General features: G+C 56.5%; 2 protein-coding genes across 2 annotated transcripts; both read left to right on the top strand.

The window, feature by feature from the left end:
* Positions 1 to 62: 62 nt before the first annotated feature.
* Positions 63 to 2,648, top strand: CCDC87 (coiled-coil domain containing 87). Its single transcript, XM_056131576.1, has one exon. The coding sequence runs from the start codon at positions 63 to 65 to the stop codon at positions 2,646 to 2,648; it is 2,586 nt and encodes an 861-aa protein (XP_055987551.1).
* An 11,754-nt stretch (positions 2,649 to 14,402) lies between these two features.
* On the top strand, positions 14,403 to 19,387 carry CTSF (cathepsin F). Its single transcript, XM_056131939.1, has 13 exons — positions 14,403 to 14,702; positions 14,841 to 14,939; positions 15,114 to 15,362; positions 15,467 to 15,542; positions 16,519 to 16,632; positions 16,718 to 16,863; positions 16,967 to 17,063; positions 17,333 to 17,413; positions 18,108 to 18,227; positions 18,322 to 18,386; positions 18,452 to 18,542; positions 18,730 to 18,788; positions 18,870 to 19,387. The coding sequence occupies exons 1-13, from the start codon at positions 14,499 to 14,501 to the stop codon at positions 18,969 to 18,971; spliced, it is 1,503 nt and encodes a 500-aa protein (XP_055987914.1). The 5' UTR covers positions 14,403 to 14,498; the 3' UTR covers positions 18,972 to 19,387.
* Positions 19,388 to 19,495: the final 108 nt, after the last annotated feature.

Raw genomic sequence — 19,495 nt, 5'->3', positions numbered from 1 at the left:
CGGTTGCTTCAGCAACCGCGTCGCCGCTTCTACCCTGGCAGGTCGGCGCGGCTAGTGCTAAAATGGATCCCGCCAAGGAAGAGTCCGAGCTCCGGCACCTTTACCACCGGATGCTGCGTCCGCTGACGCTCTTCCCTCGCCGGGAGCCGCTGCCCGAGCCTCAGAGGACCCCCCCGCAGGACCCGGTGCTGCCCTTGCCGGTCTCCCGGCTGACGCAGGCGTCGCTGTGCCACCAGGTGGCCAAACGGCTGGCCCAGAGCGGGTTGACTTTGCAGGTGTCGGCCGAGGGCCGGAGCCATTTGACCAACGTCATCCTGGACGAGCTGAAGTGTGGCTGGTGGGAGCCTCCCCCGGAGCCCGGGCTGAGTCACCTGGACAACCAGAGGCTGCGGAAGCGGCTGCAGGCCCACGTGCTGCTGAGCAGCGAGCAGCTCTTCTTATGCCACCTGAACATGCTGGCGACCTCGGAGACCACCTCGACCGTCTTCACCAAAAACGCCATGCTGGTCCGTTTGTCCGCCAGCCTCTCGAGGTGCTGCACACAGTTCCTCACCAGCCCTGATGTCTACCGAGGCCTGTTGGCCGACTTCCGAGCCCAGCTGCAGCTGGAGCAGGCACAGGGCGGCTTGCACAAAGTGCGATCCGAGGGCTCCAGTGGGGCTCTGGGGCTCTCCAGCATCCCGTTGCCCTGCAGCACTGGCATCGCCTCGGTGCCCCTCCACCAGCTCAACCTGAACCACCTTATTAAACTCAGCCGCCCCGCGCCCAAGGAGCTCAAGAAGGAGCCGGTGCAGGATCCCCTGAAGGAACTAATGTCCATCCCCCAGCTGAAGAGAAAGTCTCTGCGCTTCTGGCCCTTCTTGCCAAAGAGAAGACCCCCCTGTAGACCCTTGAAGACCAGCCCCCAGCCCCAAGCATTCCCCACCCGGGTTCCCTTCCCCAGGGCCCCGACCCCCTCCCGGCCACTCGCCAAGCTCCTGGTCCGGAAGGCCGAATCCATGCCCTGTCTGCGGGAGGGCAAAAGGCTGTCCGACTTCCTGGGCCTCCCCCCGTTTCCCAGTCGCCCTCTCTCCCCCACGGTTCTGGTGGCCAAGAGCAAAGCCGAGTTGGCAGCCGGGATAGTAGCCAAGGACTTGAAGCAGCTGGTCAAGAACCTGAAACTGGAGCAGCCGTGTTCCTCGCCACTGCACTCCTGCCTGGACCCGCTCCTGGGGGCCCTGACCCTGTGCCAGGTTAAAACCAATCGCTTGAAAGGGCTGCAGGAACCACAGAAGGAGCTGGAAGAAGTCACATTAGCCTCGGCGCAGCCGGTGCTCCCGAGCACCCCCGAAGTCCCTCTAGACCAGTCCCAGCCGGTCACTTTCACCATGAAGGTGAACCAGGGCTTTGTCCAGGGCGCAGCCATGCTGGTCTCCGAGAGAAGCATCGAGAACACCTACTGCGTGGAGGGCGCCGGGCTCCTGTACAACCACCTGAGCGGTGAGCTGGAACCCAGGCTCCTCGACAAGATGAAAGTGGAGCACTTTCTGGGTACCAGCATCCGGGAGGTGTACAAGGAACTGATGAACTGCGTCTCGTCCCGTTACTTTTCGCTTGAGCAGGAGTCTCCGGGTGAGGAGCCGGCGCTCCAGACCATACCCTCCGCTATGTTGACCTCGGCCTTTCTCTTTCCCAAAAAACAGTATGCTGCTATCAACCCCATGCTGGCCGGGATCGCCTCGTACAAAGTCGACCCTTCAAGTCTCAGTGAAGACAAGATGGCCTCTTTCTCGTCGTTCCAAGGGCTGCAAGCCTGGGGCGGATACTTCCAGAAGCTCTCGTGGCTGAGCTGGTGGCGAGCTACCGTGTCTGCGGACGATTATTTCAAGTACCTCTACAAAGAGGACACGGATTTCCTCCACGTCATCTTCCACCTGTATCAAGAGGAAGTGCCCAAGGAGGCCCCTCCCCCCGTCAGAAAGACCCCCAAGATTCAGCACCCACCCCCCTTGCTGCAGGACGAGGAGCCCGACTTCGTGCCCGGAGAGTGGAACTGGGGCAGCCTGACCGAGTACAGCGAGCAGATGGAGCGGCTCCTCCTGGACGAACCGCACCGGTTCCTGGGCCTGCAGGAACGGCTGGAGCAGCTGTGGAGCATGCTGGAGGTCCCGGCGAGGGAGCAGCTGGACATGGCCATCAAGTACAGCTCCAACACCCACGTGAAGCAGCTGCCGTCGCTGGTGAAGGCCTGGGAGCAGGCCCTGGAGCACATCCGGCAGCGGGAACTGTTGCTGGGCAAGCTGGAGTGGTTCGAGCGGCAGGCCTCCAACCCCAACCGCTTCTTCCAGAAGACCTCCCGCTCCCGACGCCTACTCGAGGAGAGCCAGGTCCGCGACAAACTCTACAGGGCCCTCAGGCGCATGGAGAGGCCGCTGACCACCATCCTGGAGGACATCGAGGCCCTCTTCGGCGAGCCCGTGACTTTCAAGGGGCGCAGCTACCTGGAGAAGATGAAGCACGACCGGGTAGAGATGCTGTTCTGGCTGCAGCAGCGGCGGCGCATCCGCCAGCTGGTCCGGGCACAGAAGGCCAAGCACAGGAGCCAGGGGGGCCGGGGGCTCAGGAGCCAGGAGCTGACGGCGCCGAGAAACACGCCCAGCACCAGCTGAGTCACCGGCGCCCTCCACCTCCCCTCCCCCGACATCGGGCAGCTCGCCCAGACCCCTGGGGAACAGAGCCCTGAGAGTGAGTTTAGGACCGTGGTGCTTCGCCTCCCGGCCTGGCCACTGACATCGTGCTCCGACAGCGGGTCCCGAGGGAGTATCCCAGGGGTGTCGAGGCAGGCCCAGTAAAAGCAGATGGCGTCTGTCAATCTGTCAAGGCTGTGTTCTTGGGTTTTGTGGCAACGGGGTGTGTCGGCGGCATAGCTCAGTTGCCTTCCTGACACCCTCTGGGAGCCTCAAACCTGTGATGACCGGTGGTAAGCAGATGTGCTTGGACAAATTGCCTTGTGCCTAGACCCCCACAACGTGCCACACGCCGCCGGCAAAGCCAGTCATGCTGCCGTCACATTTCCACTAGCTCTTAGAAACACTGGTGCCAAGTCGCATCAGGGCATGGACGGAAAGACCAAGCCCTCCACCCAGCCCTGCCTCGGTTTCTCTCTCTGAGGCTAGCAGCCCTCGAAAAGTTTGGGAAATGCCGTTTCTTTGTTTTCAGGAGAGGGGGTTCGTGGTCAGAGTGGGTGTTTCTGTGTGAGCAGAGGCGGACGCAGGCGCCTGCATCCCAGTCATTCATCGTGACACCGTCAGCTTCCCAGGAAAGGGTGGTTCAAGGGGAGAAGCTTCGAGGAAACCAGGCCTTCGAGGGATTTGGTTTCCATCAACACTAGCCCGGTCCAGATCTAGGGACAGGACAGAAGGAAGTCCCGTCACCGAAGGCCCCAGTGACCCGGTGTAGGCGGGGAGCCCAGTTTTGTTCCCTCCTCTCTCACAGAGTCCATGACCCAGAGATCCAGGGGGGCTGCGGGATCACACAGCAGGGCTCGACCCCGGCCTGCTCCACTCACCGCCTCCATGACCCCAGGTAGTGCCTTGACCAATCTGAGCCTTCATTCCCTCCCCTGCATACTCCTGGCAGCTGGTTGAGGGGGGCTATATCCCCCAAGGGAAGGAACCGTTGGAGCCTGCAGCCTGCACCTTAGCAAGGCTGCCTGACTCTAGAAAGAGCGCCGAGAGACCAGAAAACAATACTCCAAGGGCCTGAGCAATGATACAGTGCATTAGACAATTCCCCGGCATCCCATCTGGTCTCCCCAAGCACAGTCAGGGGTGAATCCTGAATGCAGAACCAAGAGTAACCCCTGATCATCACCAGGTGTAACCCCCAAAGCAAGACGAAACAAAACAACATGCACACAAACAGAAACAAAACAACACTCTAGGCCAGCTAAGGGGCCCCAGGGAGAGAACCCAAGGTCTCCTGGGTGTCACAGTTATGAGGAATTGATAGGAAACAAACAAAAATGGGCTGGAACGATAGTACAGCAGGGAGGGTGTTTGCCTTGCAAGTTGCTGACCTGCATTACGTGGCCAACATCCTATACGGTCCCCTGAGCACTGCCATGAGTGACTCCTAAAAGCAGAGCCAGGAGCAGGCCTTGAGCATCGCTATGTGTGACACAAACAAACAAACCCCAAGGAATTGATAAAGGGGCCAACGACAGCAGGGGTCAAAGGGCGGGAACCTCTGTTGGATCCTGGCATCATCAGGAGTAGTCTGAGGCACCATTAGGTATGCTGTTTGCCCGCAAGGGAAAAATTGATGAGAGGTCGAGGAGAAATCAGGCCGTGCGTATAGAATGCAAACTGTGTGCAAGGGAATCTGACCAAGACAGAGGTTGTGGCTGGCTCTGAACAAAGGGCGGCAGTTTTTTTTTTTTTTGTGGGGTGGTGGTCGGGTCATACCTGATGGTACTCAAGGCTTACTCTTGGCTCTGTGCTCAGGGGTTACTCCTGGCACTTCTCAGGGGACCATATGGAGTACCAGGAATCAAACCCTGCCAGCCGCATGGATAAGTGCCCTGTTCTCTGTACTATTGCTTTAAAAACACCTGAGGCTGCGTTTTTATTTATTTATTTATTTATTTATTTATTTATTTATTGCTTTTTGGGTCACACCCGGCAATGCATAGGGGTTACTCCTGGCTCTGCGCTCAGGAATTACCCCTGGCGGTGCTCAGGGGACTATATGGGATGCTGGGGATCGAACCTGGGTCAGCAGTGTGCAAGGCAAATGCCCTACCTGCTGTGCTATCTCTCCAGCCCCTGAGACTGCGTTTTAAAAGGACAGATGGGAGGACCTACCAGGGAAGCATGAAGAGATAGGAATTGAGCATCCGCACTTTCCTGGTTCCCAGTAGCATTTAAATCTCCACCCCAGAACAGGATTTTGAGTATTAAAATGAGGGAAAAGGGCTGGAGAGATAGTACATTGGGTAGGGCATTTGCCATGCATGCAATCTATGCTGGTTCAATCCCCGAGCACCACCCAAAACCAAAGATAATTAAAAAGATAAAGTAAAGTAAAGGCTCTCCCGTTGATCATCGATTTGCTCGAGCGGGCCCAGTAACGTCTCTATTGGAGACTTTGTTGTTACTGTGTCTGGCATATCGAATACTCTCAGTAGCTTGCCGGGCTCTCCGAGAGGGGCGGAGGAATCGAACTCGGGTCGGCCATGTTGGCTGCGTGCAAGGCAAACGCCCTACCCGCTGTGCTATTGCTCCAGCCCTATTATCTATTATTATATATTAAAAAGATAATAATAAAATTAAATAAGGCGCCATGTAATCCCATCAATGGCCAAGACCCAGAGACTATTAAACCCAGCTCCCAGAAGAGAACAGTGCAGTCTCCTACCTCCGCACCTGGGTGTCCTCACCGGGGCCTCTTGGAGGAGGGTGGGTTGAGTTTCCCTCCCCACCCCGAGCAGAGCCCCGGCAGCTGAAGACCTCCGGTTCCAGCCACAGCCATGTTTAAGATAACTCTCCACACATTCGGACGAGCCTCACACATGAAGGAACCAGCAGAGAAAACCAGGTGTGTGGGACCCGAGGCATAGATCTCCAAGCCTGCTCGGATTGGAACTGGGCCTTCTTCACCCAGATCCCTCATCTTCCAGTATGTAGGCATTACACCCACCAACCGCCCTGGTGCCGTGTAATCCCATCAACAGCCAAGACCCAGAGACTATAAAACCCAGCTCCTGGAAGCGCACGGCCGCGAATTATCTAGTTCTTACTCTGGAGAACCTGGCAGGCTACCAAGAGTGTCCTGCCCACATGGCAGAGTCTGGCAAAATCCCCGTGGCGTACTCAATATGCCAAAAAACAGTAACAATGATGGGTCTCATTCTCCTGACCCTGAAAGAGCAGCGAATGTGGCACTTTCTAAAATCTCAGGGCTAGGACGAAGGAGATGTTACAGGTGCTCGAGGAAATCGATGAACAACAGGATGACAGTGATACAATGAAAGAAGGGTAAACTGAGTCAGAGTGATAGTACCGCAAGTAGAGTGTTTGCTCTGCCTGCAATCGGCTTGGGTTCGATACTGGGTACTACATAGAGTTCAGTTCCTCTGCCAGAGCAGATCCAGGACAAAGCCCTGAGCACCGCTGGATGTGGCCAGGTGTGACCCCCCCCCAAAAAAAAAAGACAAACCAAGAAAACAAGATGTACTTCTAAGCAAGATGAGGACACGTCTTAAGTACTGAAAGCTGGGTTTCCTCCATTGACGCAGGGGCCCTGCAGGGGCAGGAGGGGTTGGGGTGGGGATGAGGGGCACTGGGACTGGTTACTCTGGGCTTGGACAGCGCCTGGCCTCACTGGCGCCACCGTGTGATAAAAAGTGGTCACAACCCCAGTGCCTTCCCATTCTCCCTGGTCAGCCCTAGAGCTGCACGCTCAGAAACCAGCAGTAAATCTGGTTCTTTCAGACTTAATAAATCACTGAAGATTCTGTTCCACATAGGAGGCAAAAGAAGCAGCCAACGAGTAGTCTACGGAGTTTGAGCAGTTATTTTCAGACAGGCCAAAGGGGTTATTGTGCCAAATGAGTGATGTAGCCCAAGACCAGTCAACAGTGGGGCCCTGCCCTATCTGGGGGACACCTCCACACACCTTCAAGGAAATCGAGTCTTCCCAGAGTGAAAGGACATGTCCCAGGGCTTGTGGCAGTAGATGAGCTTGGGCTGGGATCCCAGATGGCAGCTGGCAGTGGATCTCATGAACAGTTTGGAGCCAACCTGCTTTTTTTTTTCTGCTTTTTGGGTCACACCCGGCAATACACAGGGGTTACTCCTGGCTCTGCATTCAGGAATTACTCCTGGCAGCGCTCAGGGGACCATATGAAATGCTGGGAATCAAACCCGGGTTGGCCGCATGCAAGGCAAACACCCTATCCGCTGTGCTATCACTCCAGTCCCCCCAACCTGCCATTTTAAAATTTGTTTGGGGGCCAAATCCAGCAATGCTCAGGGATTTCTCCTAGCTCTGCACTCAGGGATCACTTCTGACAGTGATCAGGGGACCATATGGGGTGTGGGGATCTAACCCAGTCAGCCACATGCAAGGCAAACTCCCTCCCTGCCGTACAATTGCTCTTGACCCCAGTACAAATCTTTCTAAGCAGGTTTTCCAACCTCCGTGTATGCCTGGGGGGTGGTCTCTAGCAAGTTCAGTAGGACAGAAGACAACTTCAGTGATGGGGACTGTCCAGGACAGACTCAGACCCTAGACTGCATCATCATGATAACTGAAGACCTCTCTGCCTCCAGGAACTGCTCTCCACGCACCAGGAGAGTAACAGGTGGCCCATTCCTCACCCTCAAGCTCTGCTGCTGCAGCCCTTTCCTTTCTCCTCTGAGTCTCTCCTTTCTCTTTGCTCAGTTCCATCAGCACAGGTTCCCCTGACTGTGCCTCCTGCCTCCCTCTCCTGGTTCTTTCCTCTCCCCATGGCTGAACCTGTTGCTTCCTATCATTGCTACATCACTCACAACTCACATCCCCTCCTAAACTCCTTTCCTGTATTCAGGACCCCCTGTCCTGGCCTGTCACCCAATCCCAAGACAACTAACTGCCTTCGATGGCAGGGGGAACTGTCCAAGGTCCAGAAATGAGGCTGTGAGACACAGTGCAGGGCCTGGAGAGACAGTTCAGCCGGGAATGTGCTTGCCTCAGACATTGCTGACCTGAATTTGATCCCTGACACCGAATATGGTCCCCCAAGCACCACTGCCAGGAGTGACCCCTCAGCATTGCTGGGTGTGGCTCTAAAACCAAAATCAATAAATTAAATAAAATAGAGCGAGAGAAATAGCAGAGCAAATAAGGTACTTATCTGGTATCTTATCTAATAGTAGTAAATCACTGTCGCACTGTCCTCCCATTGTTTATTGATTTACTCGAGTTGGCCCAGTAATGTCTCCATTGTGAGACTTTTTGTTACTGTGTTTGGCATATCGAATACTTCATGGGTAGCTTGCCAGGCTTTGCCATACAGGCGAGATATTCTCGGTAGCTTGCCAGACTCTCCGAGAGGGGCAGAGGAATCGAACCCGGGACGGCCAGGTTGGCCGTGTGCAAAGCAAACGCCCTACCTGCTGTGCTATCGCTCCAGCCCAAGTACTAAATATTTATTATTATTATTATTTTTGCTTTTTGGGTCTCTCTGAGAAGGGCGGAGGAATCGAACTCGGGTCGGCCATGTTGGCTGCATGCAAGGCAAACGCCCTACCGCTGTGCTATTGCTCCAGCCCTCTTGGAGAGCCCGGCAAGCTACCGAGAGTATCTTGCCCGCACGGCAGAGCCTGGCAAGCTACCCGTGATGTATTCGATATGCCAAACACAGTAATAAGAAGTCTCACAATGGAGATGTTACTGGGCCCGCTCGAGCAAATCAATGAACAATGGGAGGACTGTGACTGTGACTGACTATGCTTTTTGGGTCATACCTGGCGATGCACAGGGCTTACTCCTGGTTCTGCACTCAGGAGTTACTTCTGGCAGTGCTCAGGGGACCATATGGGATGCTGGGAATCGAACCCGGTTGGCCGAGTGCAAGGCAAACACCCTACCTGCTGTGCTATCTCTCCAGCCCAATACTTATTATTTTTTTAAGTTTTTTTTGGGTCACACCTGGCAATGCTCAGGGATGACTCTAGGCTCTGCACTCAGGAATTACTCCTGGTGGTGCTTGGGGGACTATATGGGATGCTGGGAATCGAACCTGGGTTGGCCGTGTGCAAGGCAAACACCCTACCCGCTGTTATTGCTCCAGCCCCCTAATATTTAGTATTAACAAGGTACTTGCCTTGCACATACCTGACCCTGGTTTAATCCATGGCACATGTGTGATCCCTCAGGCACTGCCAAGCGTGGTACCTGAGCATAAAACCAGGAGTAATCCCTGAGCACAATTGGGTGTGGCCCCAACCCCCCAAAATAAAACATGTTGTTACAGGTTAAGCATTGTGTGTTAATATTTTCTTAAGCAAGATTGGTTACCGTCTACTTTGCATCCCATCCAATGTAGTGTGCTACTCCTTGTATAACAATAGTGTAGAGTTTGATGTCACAGTGCTCCATTCAAGGAATTTTAAATTTTTGAATGGGATGATACAGCCGGAGTTCAATTTTTAACTGGATGATCACTTTGGGGTCCGGATTCATCTCTGTAGCTTGTTAATCACTTAATCACTTAACTTCCCGTTAGTCGTCGATTTGCTCGAGCGGGCGCCAGTAACGTCTCCATTTGTCCCTGTCGCATGCTAGTGTAGCCCAATGGCATCTGTTCACTCCGGGAACATGAAGGGCCTCAAACCGATCGTTCATGATCTTGACGAAGAAGTCTGACCATCTGGTAGGTGGGGGCCACGCAGTCTTTTGACATCCCGTGGAATCCAGTCGGTAACAGCTCTAGTCCAGCGGTCGTCTTTAAATCTCATTACGTGACCAGCCCATCTGATTTTCGACACCTTGGCATATGAGACAGCGTCCCTGATTCTTGATCGTGGATGGATGTCAGAACTCCGGATTCTCTCTCTCATTTGAGTGAAACGTGATATTCCAAGCATAGCTCTTTCTATTCTTCTTTGGGAGACCTGAATAGCGTTCTCATCTTGTTTGCGTAGGGCCCAGGTCTCTGAGGCATATGTTAATGCAGGAAGAACAGTGGAATCAAAGAGATGTGCCCGGAGCCGGAGGTTCTTCGTCCTCTTAGCTATTTCTTCGACGTTCTTGAAGGCGTTCCAAGCCGCTCTCTTCCTCCTGCGCAGCTCGGGTGCCAGGTCATTTGTCATGTTGACCTCTCGACCTGGGTACACATAGCTGTTGCATTCGGAGATGGTCGTTCCATTGAGAGTGAATGGGGCGTCAGGAACGAGGCTGTTTCTCATAAACATTGTCTTCGTAAGATTCAGCTGTAGTCCTACCTTTCCACACTCACGGTCAAAGTCGGCCAGCATTTGTGCCGCTTGGCTGATGTTTGGTGTTATTAAAACAATGTCATCAGCAAAGCGGAGGTGATGTAGTTGCCGACCATCTATCTTCACTCCCATTCCTTCCCATTCCAGTCGTCGCATGATGTTCTCGAGGGTGGCACTGAAGAGTTTCGGTGAAATGGTATCACCCTGCCGCACCCCTCTCTTGACATCAACGATCACTTCTTTGTAGAATGGTGAGATCCTGGTAGTGAATCCGCAATACAGCTCACGGAGGATCCTGATGTATTGGGCTTGAATGCCCTGATTGGCTAGGGCTTCAATGACCGCTTCCATCTCAACAGAATCAAAGGCCTTCTTTAAATCAATGAACGTTAAACAGAGCAGCATCTTGAACTCCCAAGAAACCTCAATGAGCTTGGTTATCCTGTGGATATGGTCGATGGTGCTGAATCCTTTGCGGAACCCGGCTTGCTCACATGGTTGTCCTTCATCTAGTGTTCTGCCAATCCTATTTAGGATGACTCGAGTGAACAACTTGTAGATGACAGACAATAGGCAGATCGGGCGATAGTTGCCAATGTCATGGATGTCTCCCTTCTTGAACAGTAGTACGGTCCTGCTGGTTTTCCATTGGGACGGAACCTTGCATTCAGACAGGTAGCGAGTGAAGAGCCAAGCCAGTGTATTGATGAGTACTGACGGCAGGTTCTTCAGGTGTTCAGGTCTGACCTTGTCTGGGCCGGGTGCTGTTTGTTTCTTTACCGACGAAATGGCGTGTCGGATTTCGGAAGGGAGAACATTGGGAATGACATATCCATCCTGTGGAATTTGGTATGTCGGCAAGTGGACATGGCTATCGAAGAGATTTGAGTAGAAGTCATGGATAATCTTCTCCATTGCCATTCTGGAGGATGTGATGGATCCATCAGGACGTCGGAGGGCAGTCATCTTGGTCTTGTAGTTGGCAAAGGACAGGCGGGCGTTACGAATACTTTTCCCTGCTTCTGCCGCATCTACCAGTACTTCTGCTCTTCTCTCTTTGAGGTCTTCCTTGATCGCATCTCTGCACTGCTTTGCGAGCTCGGATGTTAGCTTGCGGTTGCCTGAGGCATGCGCCAAACCACGCTGGCGAATTAGCTCAAGAGTTTTCAAAGATAGGTGATTTTTTGTGGCTATCTCTCTCTTGGCGTTCCTCGCACATTCATGGAGGTGCTGAACCAGTCAATCGTGTTCCTCGTCAATGTTGTCAACAATGGCATCTTCCCATGTTGCCTCAATAGTACCAAAGAGTTCCCAGTTGGTGGTCATTCTGGGAGATCTCTTTTTGAACTTTGCAGCCCTTTCTCCCCGCTCTGTGAAGTAGAATTTTGCACGAAGGAGACGGTGGTCCGATCCCGTTCGAAATTTTGGGACAACAGCGACATCAGTCAGGCAAAACCGTCGATTGAATATGATGTGGTCTATTTCGTTGTGGAATCGTCCACCGGGAGATTCCCATGTCCATTGTTTAGATTCTGCCTTCTGGAACTGTGAGTTACCATGAATGGTCTTGGTCGACATGATGAACTCAGACAGTCTCTCACCCTGTTCGTTCCATTCTAGGCCATGGGTCCCGATGTGAAGTTCTTCAGCTGATCTTCTCGGTCCTATCTTGGCATTAAAATCACCCACAATGATCTTATAGAAGGTGTGGTCTTCTTTATAGAACTTCTCTAGCTCCATGTAGAACTTTTCGATTTCTCTTTCATCATAATTAGATGTTGGTGTGTAGACAACTAGACAACGAAGATAGAAACTGCAGGCAGTGAGCCACATCTATTCAAATGTAAACGTCCGATTCGGGTTGTTAGGCATTCGAATGAATCAATGCTCTTGGCCAAGTTTGTGTTGACAAGGACACCGACGCCTCCAACGCCTCTTTTATCGCATGTTCCGAGGAACAATTCTTCTCCAGTGTCGAAAACGGCATGGTGAGATTCGTGCCTTCTTGTCTCGGTCAGACCAATGATGTCGTACTTGATCATTCGCGCTTGTACCATCAGGTCCTCGATGGATGCATCTGATGCTAGCGTACGTGCATTGAAAGTACAGACGATCATTTTTGTCTTCCTTCGTTGTGGCAGCCTAGGTCGGCCTTGAGATTTTGTCGGCCTCTCCTTTCTCATCCTTAGTGCTGCCATGTCGGTGAAGCCTTCAGGGTCAGGTGAATGAGACCAGTTGTAGTTACTGGTTTTGGCATATCGAATACACAACAGATAGCTTGCCAGGCTCTTCCGTGCGGGCGGAATACTCTCGGTAGCTTGCCAGTCTTTCCGAGAGGGATAGAGGCTTTTGGGGCGACCTCTAATCACCCTTGTAGGTGTTACCATATTTAAACCCTATCAAATACCGTACGACAATTCCGGAAGATGGGTATTTAGTGTCTTATGATGAGTCGTGCGGCCGCTTTGTGGCCGCGTGGGTCCGGAAAGCATCCTGGAGTGTGGCGACGGCTGGGTAGTGGAAGTAGTGTCGATAGTGGAAGTCTGCCAGTGGGGTATTTATCTGGGTAGGGTGGGTCTCCTGTGCGCAATTCGATCCCTGGGTGGTTGATGGAAGCAGACAGGGCAGGGTAGGGTGGGGCTCCTGATTAGAATCCCTTTGTCACCTGTGGTTGGTGGGAGCAAGCAGAGAAGCTCTTTCCCTGGGTCCGCCGAGCCTGGAGTCCAAGGTCTCAGAGAGTTCCGCTTATCTTGTTCTGTGGGTCTTCAGTCGTGCGTGAGTCTCGGCTGGAGCTGCCACGCGGGTCCGGAAAGCTTGTTAATCTCGATATTTATTTATGAGTCTCTGGATTATGACTGTTAATGAGTTTATAAGGTGCCAGAGGCAGTTCATAGGTTTGACTGACAGGCTCCTGGAAGCACAGGGAATTGGGGGAGGTAGCCCATCCCCGACTCTATGAGAGCCTGGAAATTTCAGTCACAAAACCCACATGCCTGAGTTTTTCAACAGATTAATTCCTGAGTGAGGCTCATCCTGAGCCTGTGGATTCTTGCTGTGAGCATGGGAACAACTGGAGTGTGGAGAATTTTGGCTGTTGGGGCTCTATTTGGGTGGGTGTTGGGCTCACCTGGATCCCCTGATGCACAGTCTGGAGGCATCTCTGTGGCAAGATCTTTCCTATTGAGACTTATTTAGAAAAAAGTGAGGAGAGGGGGGGAGGGAGAAGTCTGTGTTCAAGAGTGTGTTGTGTTTCTCCAGAGTGGAAATAAGCAAGGAAACACAGAGATAAGCAAGTAAGACAGGTGTTCAAGGGAGCACAGGGGCTTGAAGGGTGAACCGACACCCCTAGTTTTAATTCATTCAACTCTAGATCTTTCGGTAGATAGGGTTGGTGAATGTGGGTGTGTGGGCTCTCACGGACACAGGTGGACTTCCTGAGGGAAGGCATTTCTGGATTCTTCTGCTAGAACCTCTTGGGACACCATCATTACCTCCACCCTGTTAAAAAGAGAAGTGAGGGGCTGGAGCAATAGTACAGGGGGTGGGGCGTTTGCCTTGCACAACAGCTGACTCAGGTTCAATCCCCAACATCTATATGTTCCATCACCCCTAGCACAACTGGGTATGACCCCAAGACAAACACACAAAAAAATGAATGATGCATTTGCCGAGGGTGGCATCCAGCCCCTCCAGGGCATGCCGAGGGCATGAGTCAGTCCTGCAACCAATCTTTTCTTTTCTCTTTTGTCTTTTTCACCACCCCCAGACCCGACCCGCCCCCCGCCCCCTGCAGTAGGCAACCCTCGCCCTAAGATGCCCATGCTCGCGCGTGCGTGCTTGACCGTACAGCTATAGTGGCCACGAGGCTCCGAGGCCAAGGCTCTGGGTTCTAGCCCCATCTATCACTCCCCGGACGCCTGGTGAGCCACCGCATCTCTCAATCAAATGATCTTGCTTCATCCCAGCCACTTCACGCGCGGGGCAGCAGCCAGGGACCCTGCCTGCCATAAATGCGCATGACTCTGAATGATCGAAACCGATCGTGATTAACTTTCTAACTGCGAATCTCACGGTAGTTAAATTTAAAAAAGCAAAAAGTAAAGGCACATGAATGAACTCGAATCCATCATTCCCGCAAATGCCACTAGAATTATGTCCATCATACCGCTAAATTTGCAGAAATAAACGGTATGCATCAGAAAACACACACACACACACACACACACACACACACACACAGAGCTGGTGACTCTTCCCCGCCTCGGCGTCCTCCTCCAGCCCCGCTCGGCAGCCCCCCCACTAGAGCCGCGGATGATGCGTCGCGCCCGGGCACGGGCGCTGCGCCCCGGTGCGGTCCCCGCGCGCCCCACGTGCCCGGCGGCCGCGGCCAACGCGCAGGCGCCCCCGGCCGCCACCCATTGGCCGCCGCCCGCCACCGCCCCCGGAGCGACGGGGGCCGCTGTGACGGCGGCTCCCGGGCCGGCCGGTCGGTTGCTCCGCTCGTCCTGCGTTCGGGCCGCCCGCCCTGCCCTCGCCATGGCGCCCTGGCTGGCCCTGCTGTCGCTGCTGGGGCTGCTCCGGGCCGCTGCCGCCGCCCCCGCCGCCGCCGGGCCGGACGCCGAGGCCTGGGAGCCGCCGCCCGCGCAGCTGCTGCCGCCCGCCCGCTTCGCGCTGGAGATGCACAACCGGGCGGCGGGGACGCGGGCGGTGCTGGGGGCCGTGAGCGGCCGCGTCCGCCGGGTGAGGCCGGGCCGGGAGCCGGGGCCTGGGAGTGTGTGTGGGGGGAGGACGGGGCCGCGGGGATGATGCCCAGGGGAGTCGGGGGGCGGAGTCGAACCGCGGGGCCCGTCCAGCCGCCTCACCCGCGCCTCCGTCCAGGACGACCGGGGGTCCCTGTACTCGCTGAAGGCGACCCTGGAGGAGCCCCCCTGCAACGACCCCACGGTGTGCCAGCTCCCTGTGTCCAAAAAGACCCTGGTGAGTGTCGGGGCGCCCGTGCCGTGCCCGCCTGTCTCCAGGCTGTCCCTGCAGCGTCGCGATGCCGGCTGACAGCTCCGGCCTTGGACGAGCTCTCGGGTGGGGGGGGGGTCGGAGGGTGCACGGCGAGGACACCCCCACCCCACCCCAGCCTGGCGTCCCTCCTCTCCCCAGCTCTGCACCTTCGAAGTCCTGGACGAGCTCGGGCAGCACATGCTTCTCCGCAGGGACTGCAGGCCGGTGGACATCAAGGGCACAGGTGCGGGCCTCGGCGGGCGGCAGGCGGCAGAGCTTGGGGCGGGGGGCAGGCGCCCCGCAGGCCTCAGCCTTGCCTTTCCTCTGTCCCCACCCTCCCCAGATGATCGGAATGAGACTCTCGGTCCAGTCCTGCCGCTGTCGGACAAGGATAATCCGCTGCCCCAGGTAGGGACTTGCCCGTGGCTGCCAGAGCCCCAGGCTGACGCCCCCCATCCCCACCCCCCACCCCCGCAGGCGCCGCTGCTGCTCCACGCCCCCCTGTCTTGCAGGACTTCTCTGTGAAGATGGCGTCTATCTTTAAGGACTTCGTCATCACCTACAACCGGACCTACGAGACAGAGGAGGGTGAGCCCCAGCCTGGCTGCACCCCGTCTGGCTGGGGGCGGGGAAGGGCTTGGTTTAGAGGAGGGGCAGGACAGGGGACGCCCGCATCCTTTCCTGGGGCAGACCCCCACCCGTGCTCCTGACCAGTTTTCAGGATCAAACAGCCACCTCAGGGCCCTTCTCCCGTCAGACCTCAGGGGCCCAGCCCAGTGGCCTTCCCCAGGACCCATCTGGGGGTCCTTTCAGTGGTCTTTTGGGTTCTGCCTTCACACCCTCTTGAACTGAAATGGGTTTTTTTGGTTGTTATTTTTTTTTCTTTTTGGGTCACACCCAGTTATGCATAGGGGTTACTCCTGGCTCTGCACTCAGGAATTACTCCAGACAGTGCTCAGGGGACCATATGGGATGCTGGGAATCGAACCCGGGTTGGCCGCGTGCAAAGCAAACACCTTACCCACTGTGCTATATTTCCAGCCCCCTGAAATTGTTTTTGTTTTGTTTGTCTGTTGCTTTTTGGGTTACACCCAGCATTGCACAGGGGTTACTCCTGCTCTGCACTTAAGAATTACTCCTGGGACCATATGGGATGCTGGGAATTGAACCCAGGTTGGCCGTGTGCAAGGCAAACACTCTGCCCACTGTGCTATAGCTCTATCCCCATGAAATTGTTTGTTTTTTTTTCTTGTTTGTTTGTTTGTTGCTTTTTGGGTTACACCCGGCATTGCACAGGGGTTACTCCTGGTTCATGTGCTCAGGAATTACTCCTGGCGGTGCTCGGGGGACCATATGGGATGCTGCAAATCGAACCCGGGTTGGTTGTGTGCAAGGCAAACAGTCCTACCCGCTCCAGCCCCCTGAAATGGTTTTTGATTTCTGGTCAAAACTTAAGACTGGGTCCCTGCTCCGCCCCTCCAGGGGTCTGACCTAAGAGCTTCCAGCCGGGCCTAGCGCCCCCTTCTCCAGCGGGCCGCGAGCTCCCTCTCCTCTCTGCCCTTAGAGGCACAGTGGCGCATGTCGGTCTTCGCCAGCAACTTGATTCGTGCGCAGAAGATCCAGGCCTTGGACCAGGGCACAGCTCGGTACGGGGTCACCAAGTTCAGTGACCTCACAGGTAGGGGTGGGACGGGGCACGCATGGGCCTGGGCGGGCCAGGTGGCTGGGGGCCGGCTCCCACGACATGCTCCCATCTTCCACAGAGGAGGAGTTTCACACCATCTACCTGAACCCGCTTCTCAAGGAGGAGATGGGCATGAAAATGCGCTTGGCCAAGCCCGTCGGTGGGAACATCCCCCCCGAGTGGGACTGGAGGAACCAGGGGGCTGTCACCCCAGTCAAGGACCAGGTGGGTCCCCAGGCGGAGGGGGGCTGGGAGCACCCCTAGACGGAGGGGACCCAGGGACGCCCCTGGGCTGGCCGGGCTGGGCCCTGACCACCTTCTCTGGCAGGGCATGTGCGGCTCCTGCTGGGCCTTCTCCGTCACGGGCAACATCGAGGGCCAGTGGTTCCTGAAGCAGGGGGACCTACTGTCCCTCTCAGAACAGGGTGAGCACCTGCCCTCCCCACCCCCCGGGGACTCCCTCAGAACCTGCTTCTGTTTTCTGGACCTCTTGCTTTCTTGTTTCTTTGGGTTTTGGTGTTTTGGCTTTTTGGGTCTCACCCGGCGATGCTCAGGGCTTCCTCCTGGCTCTACGCTCAGGAATCACTCCTGGCGGTGCTCAGGGGACCGTATGGGAAGCCGGGGATCGAACCCGGGTCGGCTGTGTGCAAGGCCAGCGCCCCACCCACTGGACTGTCTCTCCGGCCCCTCCTAGAGCTCTTGGACTGTGACAAGACAGACAAGGCGTGCCTGGGCGGTCTGCCTTCCAATGCCTACTTGGCCATCAAGGTTCTGGGTATGCAGTAGTGGGGTCCCTTCCCCGCCCATCTGAGGCCCGTCACTGTAGGTGGGGGGCAGTCCCAGGATTTAGGTCTGGTCGTAATGCTGAGCTGAGGGTTTTTTTTTGGGGGGATGGGCATACCAAGTGATGCTCAGGGGTCACTCCTGACTTCTGCGCTCAGGAATTACTCCTGGTAGTGCTGAGAGGACCATATGGGATGCCGGGTTGGCCACATGCAAAGCAAGTAATTTTGCATGTAGTATGGGCTGAGCTGGGTTGGCTGCTGTGTCGGCCTCTGGGATAGCCCCTGGTGGCCCTCACTCAGGATCGCCCTGAGCACTGAGCAGAGCCAGGGGTCCTGGTTTTGCTGCTGCTTAGAGGGTGTCCCTCTGAGAAACGGGTAAGCCAGGGGGCACCTCACCTGACCTTTGGGGGAGGTGTGTTTGGCGGGGGTGGGGGGCCCTCTCCAGCCCTGCTCGGGGCCCAGAGGCCACGGTCTGCATACTCCGCCCCGCGCCGTGGGCCTAAAGCTTCCAGTTTGGGTCTGGTGATGCGACTGCTCCGACTCTTGAGTGTCAGACCCCAGGGCCCCGAGCAGAATAGGGCGGGGGACAGATGTTGCAGGGGATCACACAGCAGGGCAGGCCCGGGCTCCCCCCGCCACCCTGCTTTGTCGTCTCTGGAGCCGGCTGCCCCGTGTCCCTGGCAGGCGGCCTGGAGACCGAGAGCGACTACAGCTACAAGGGCCATGTGCAGGCCTGCAACTTCTCGGCTAAGAAGGCCAAGGTCTTCATCAATGACTCGGTGGCCCTGAGCCAGAACGAGCACAGTGAGTGAGGGGCGGGCCGAGGGCAGGCAGATGTCGGGTGGGGGGCTGCCGCCCTCGGTGCCCCTGACGTCGCCCCCTCTGCCCTCCGCCTCAGAGCTGGCAGCCTGGCTGGCCAAGAACGGGCCCATCTCGGTGGCCCTCAACGCCTTTGGCATGCAGGTAAGACGCGCCCCGCCCGCCCCCTCCCGCTGGCTCGGCCCCCCACTTACTCTGGCCCTCCCCAGTTCTACCGTCGGGGCATCGCGCGCCCCCTGCGGCCTCTCTGCAGCCCTTGGCTCGTGGACCACGCCGTGCTGCTTGTGGGCTATGGCAACCGTGAGTTCCGGCCAGCGGGGTGGTGGGGGGCCCTGGCTGGGGAAATGACCCGCCAAAGCCGGGACAGGGGGTGCGGGGGGCCTGGCTGGTGTCTCCTGTTCTATGCATCACACAGGAGCACGCAGCCGGTACTCGAGGGGCCGCGTGTGGGGCACCCTGACCCCCAACACCGTGCTCCACTCCCCAGGCTCCTCCTTGCCCTTCTGGGCCATCAAGAACAGCTGGGGCTCGGACTGGGGCCAGCAGGTGGGTGTGGAGGGGGGGCTGCCCCAGCCCCGCCGCTCCAGGTGGCCTCGTGGGTCCTCACAGCCCCCCTCTCGCCGCCAGGGTTACTACTACTTGCACCGGGGCTCTGGGGCGTGTGGCGTGAACACCATGGCCAGCTCGGCAGTGGTGAGCGAAAGACCGGTACCTCACGACCTGGTGTGACCGGGGCAGCTCTGTCCCTGGCTCGGCTACACCTCCGGGACCCCTCCGGAAGGCCCAGCGCGCTCAGGGGTGCCATGCCACTGGGTCACCTGGCGCTGAGCACTGGGCTGGGAGGGTGCCCCTCCTCTCCCTCCTCCCCCTCCCCCCACCCTGCCTCTATTGGGTCCCGGTGGTTAGCAGAATCTTGGGGTGCCGCGGTACTTGAAGCAGCGGAAGCCGGGACAGGAACCCTGAGCCTGGACGGCGCGGGTGGAGGGGGTCGATCCGGCCCTGGTGCCCTTCTCTCCTGAGCAGGCTTCCCACACCAGTTGCCCTTGGATTTGGGACGCCCCCCCTGGGGGGGCCAGAGTTCCTGCCCACACCTAGAGAAATAATTGTAGCCCACCTTTTCTAACAGCAATAAAGAGGTGCCCGAGGCTCTGTGTGGCGTGACTGACTGCCCTGACCACCCCCCGCTCCGGGGGAGGAGGGGAGGGGATCCCCACGGGGTCCAGCTTCCATCCAGGAACTGAAAGGAGAAGGGG

Source organism: Sorex fumeus, unplaced genomic scaffold, assembly GCF_029834395.1.
Source record: "Sorex fumeus unplaced genomic scaffold, SorFum_2.1 ptg000093l, whole genome shotgun sequence".
Taxonomy (NCBI): domain Eukaryota; kingdom Metazoa; phylum Chordata; class Mammalia; order Eulipotyphla; family Soricidae; genus Sorex; species Sorex fumeus.
The sequence above is the reverse complement of the archived record's forward strand: the minus strand, read 5'-3'. Positions and strand labels throughout refer to the sequence as shown.

Coding starts and splice junctions, on each gene's coding strand:
- CCDC87 (XM_056131576.1), top strand. CDS start 63: ATGGATCCCGCCAAGGAAGAGTCCGAGCTCCGGCACCTTTACCACCGG.
- CTSF (XM_056131939.1), top strand. CDS start 14,499: ATGGCGCCCTGGCTGGCCCTGCTGTCGCTGCTGGGGCTGCTCCGGGCC. Junction 15,363..15,466: donor AGGATAATCCGCTGCCCCAG/GTAGGGACTTGC, acceptor CCTGTCTTGCAG/GACTTCTCTGTGAAGATGGC. Junction 16,864..16,966: donor TCACCCCAGTCAAGGACCAG/GTGGGTCCCCAG, acceptor CTTCTCTGGCAG/GGCATGTGCGGCTCCTGCTG.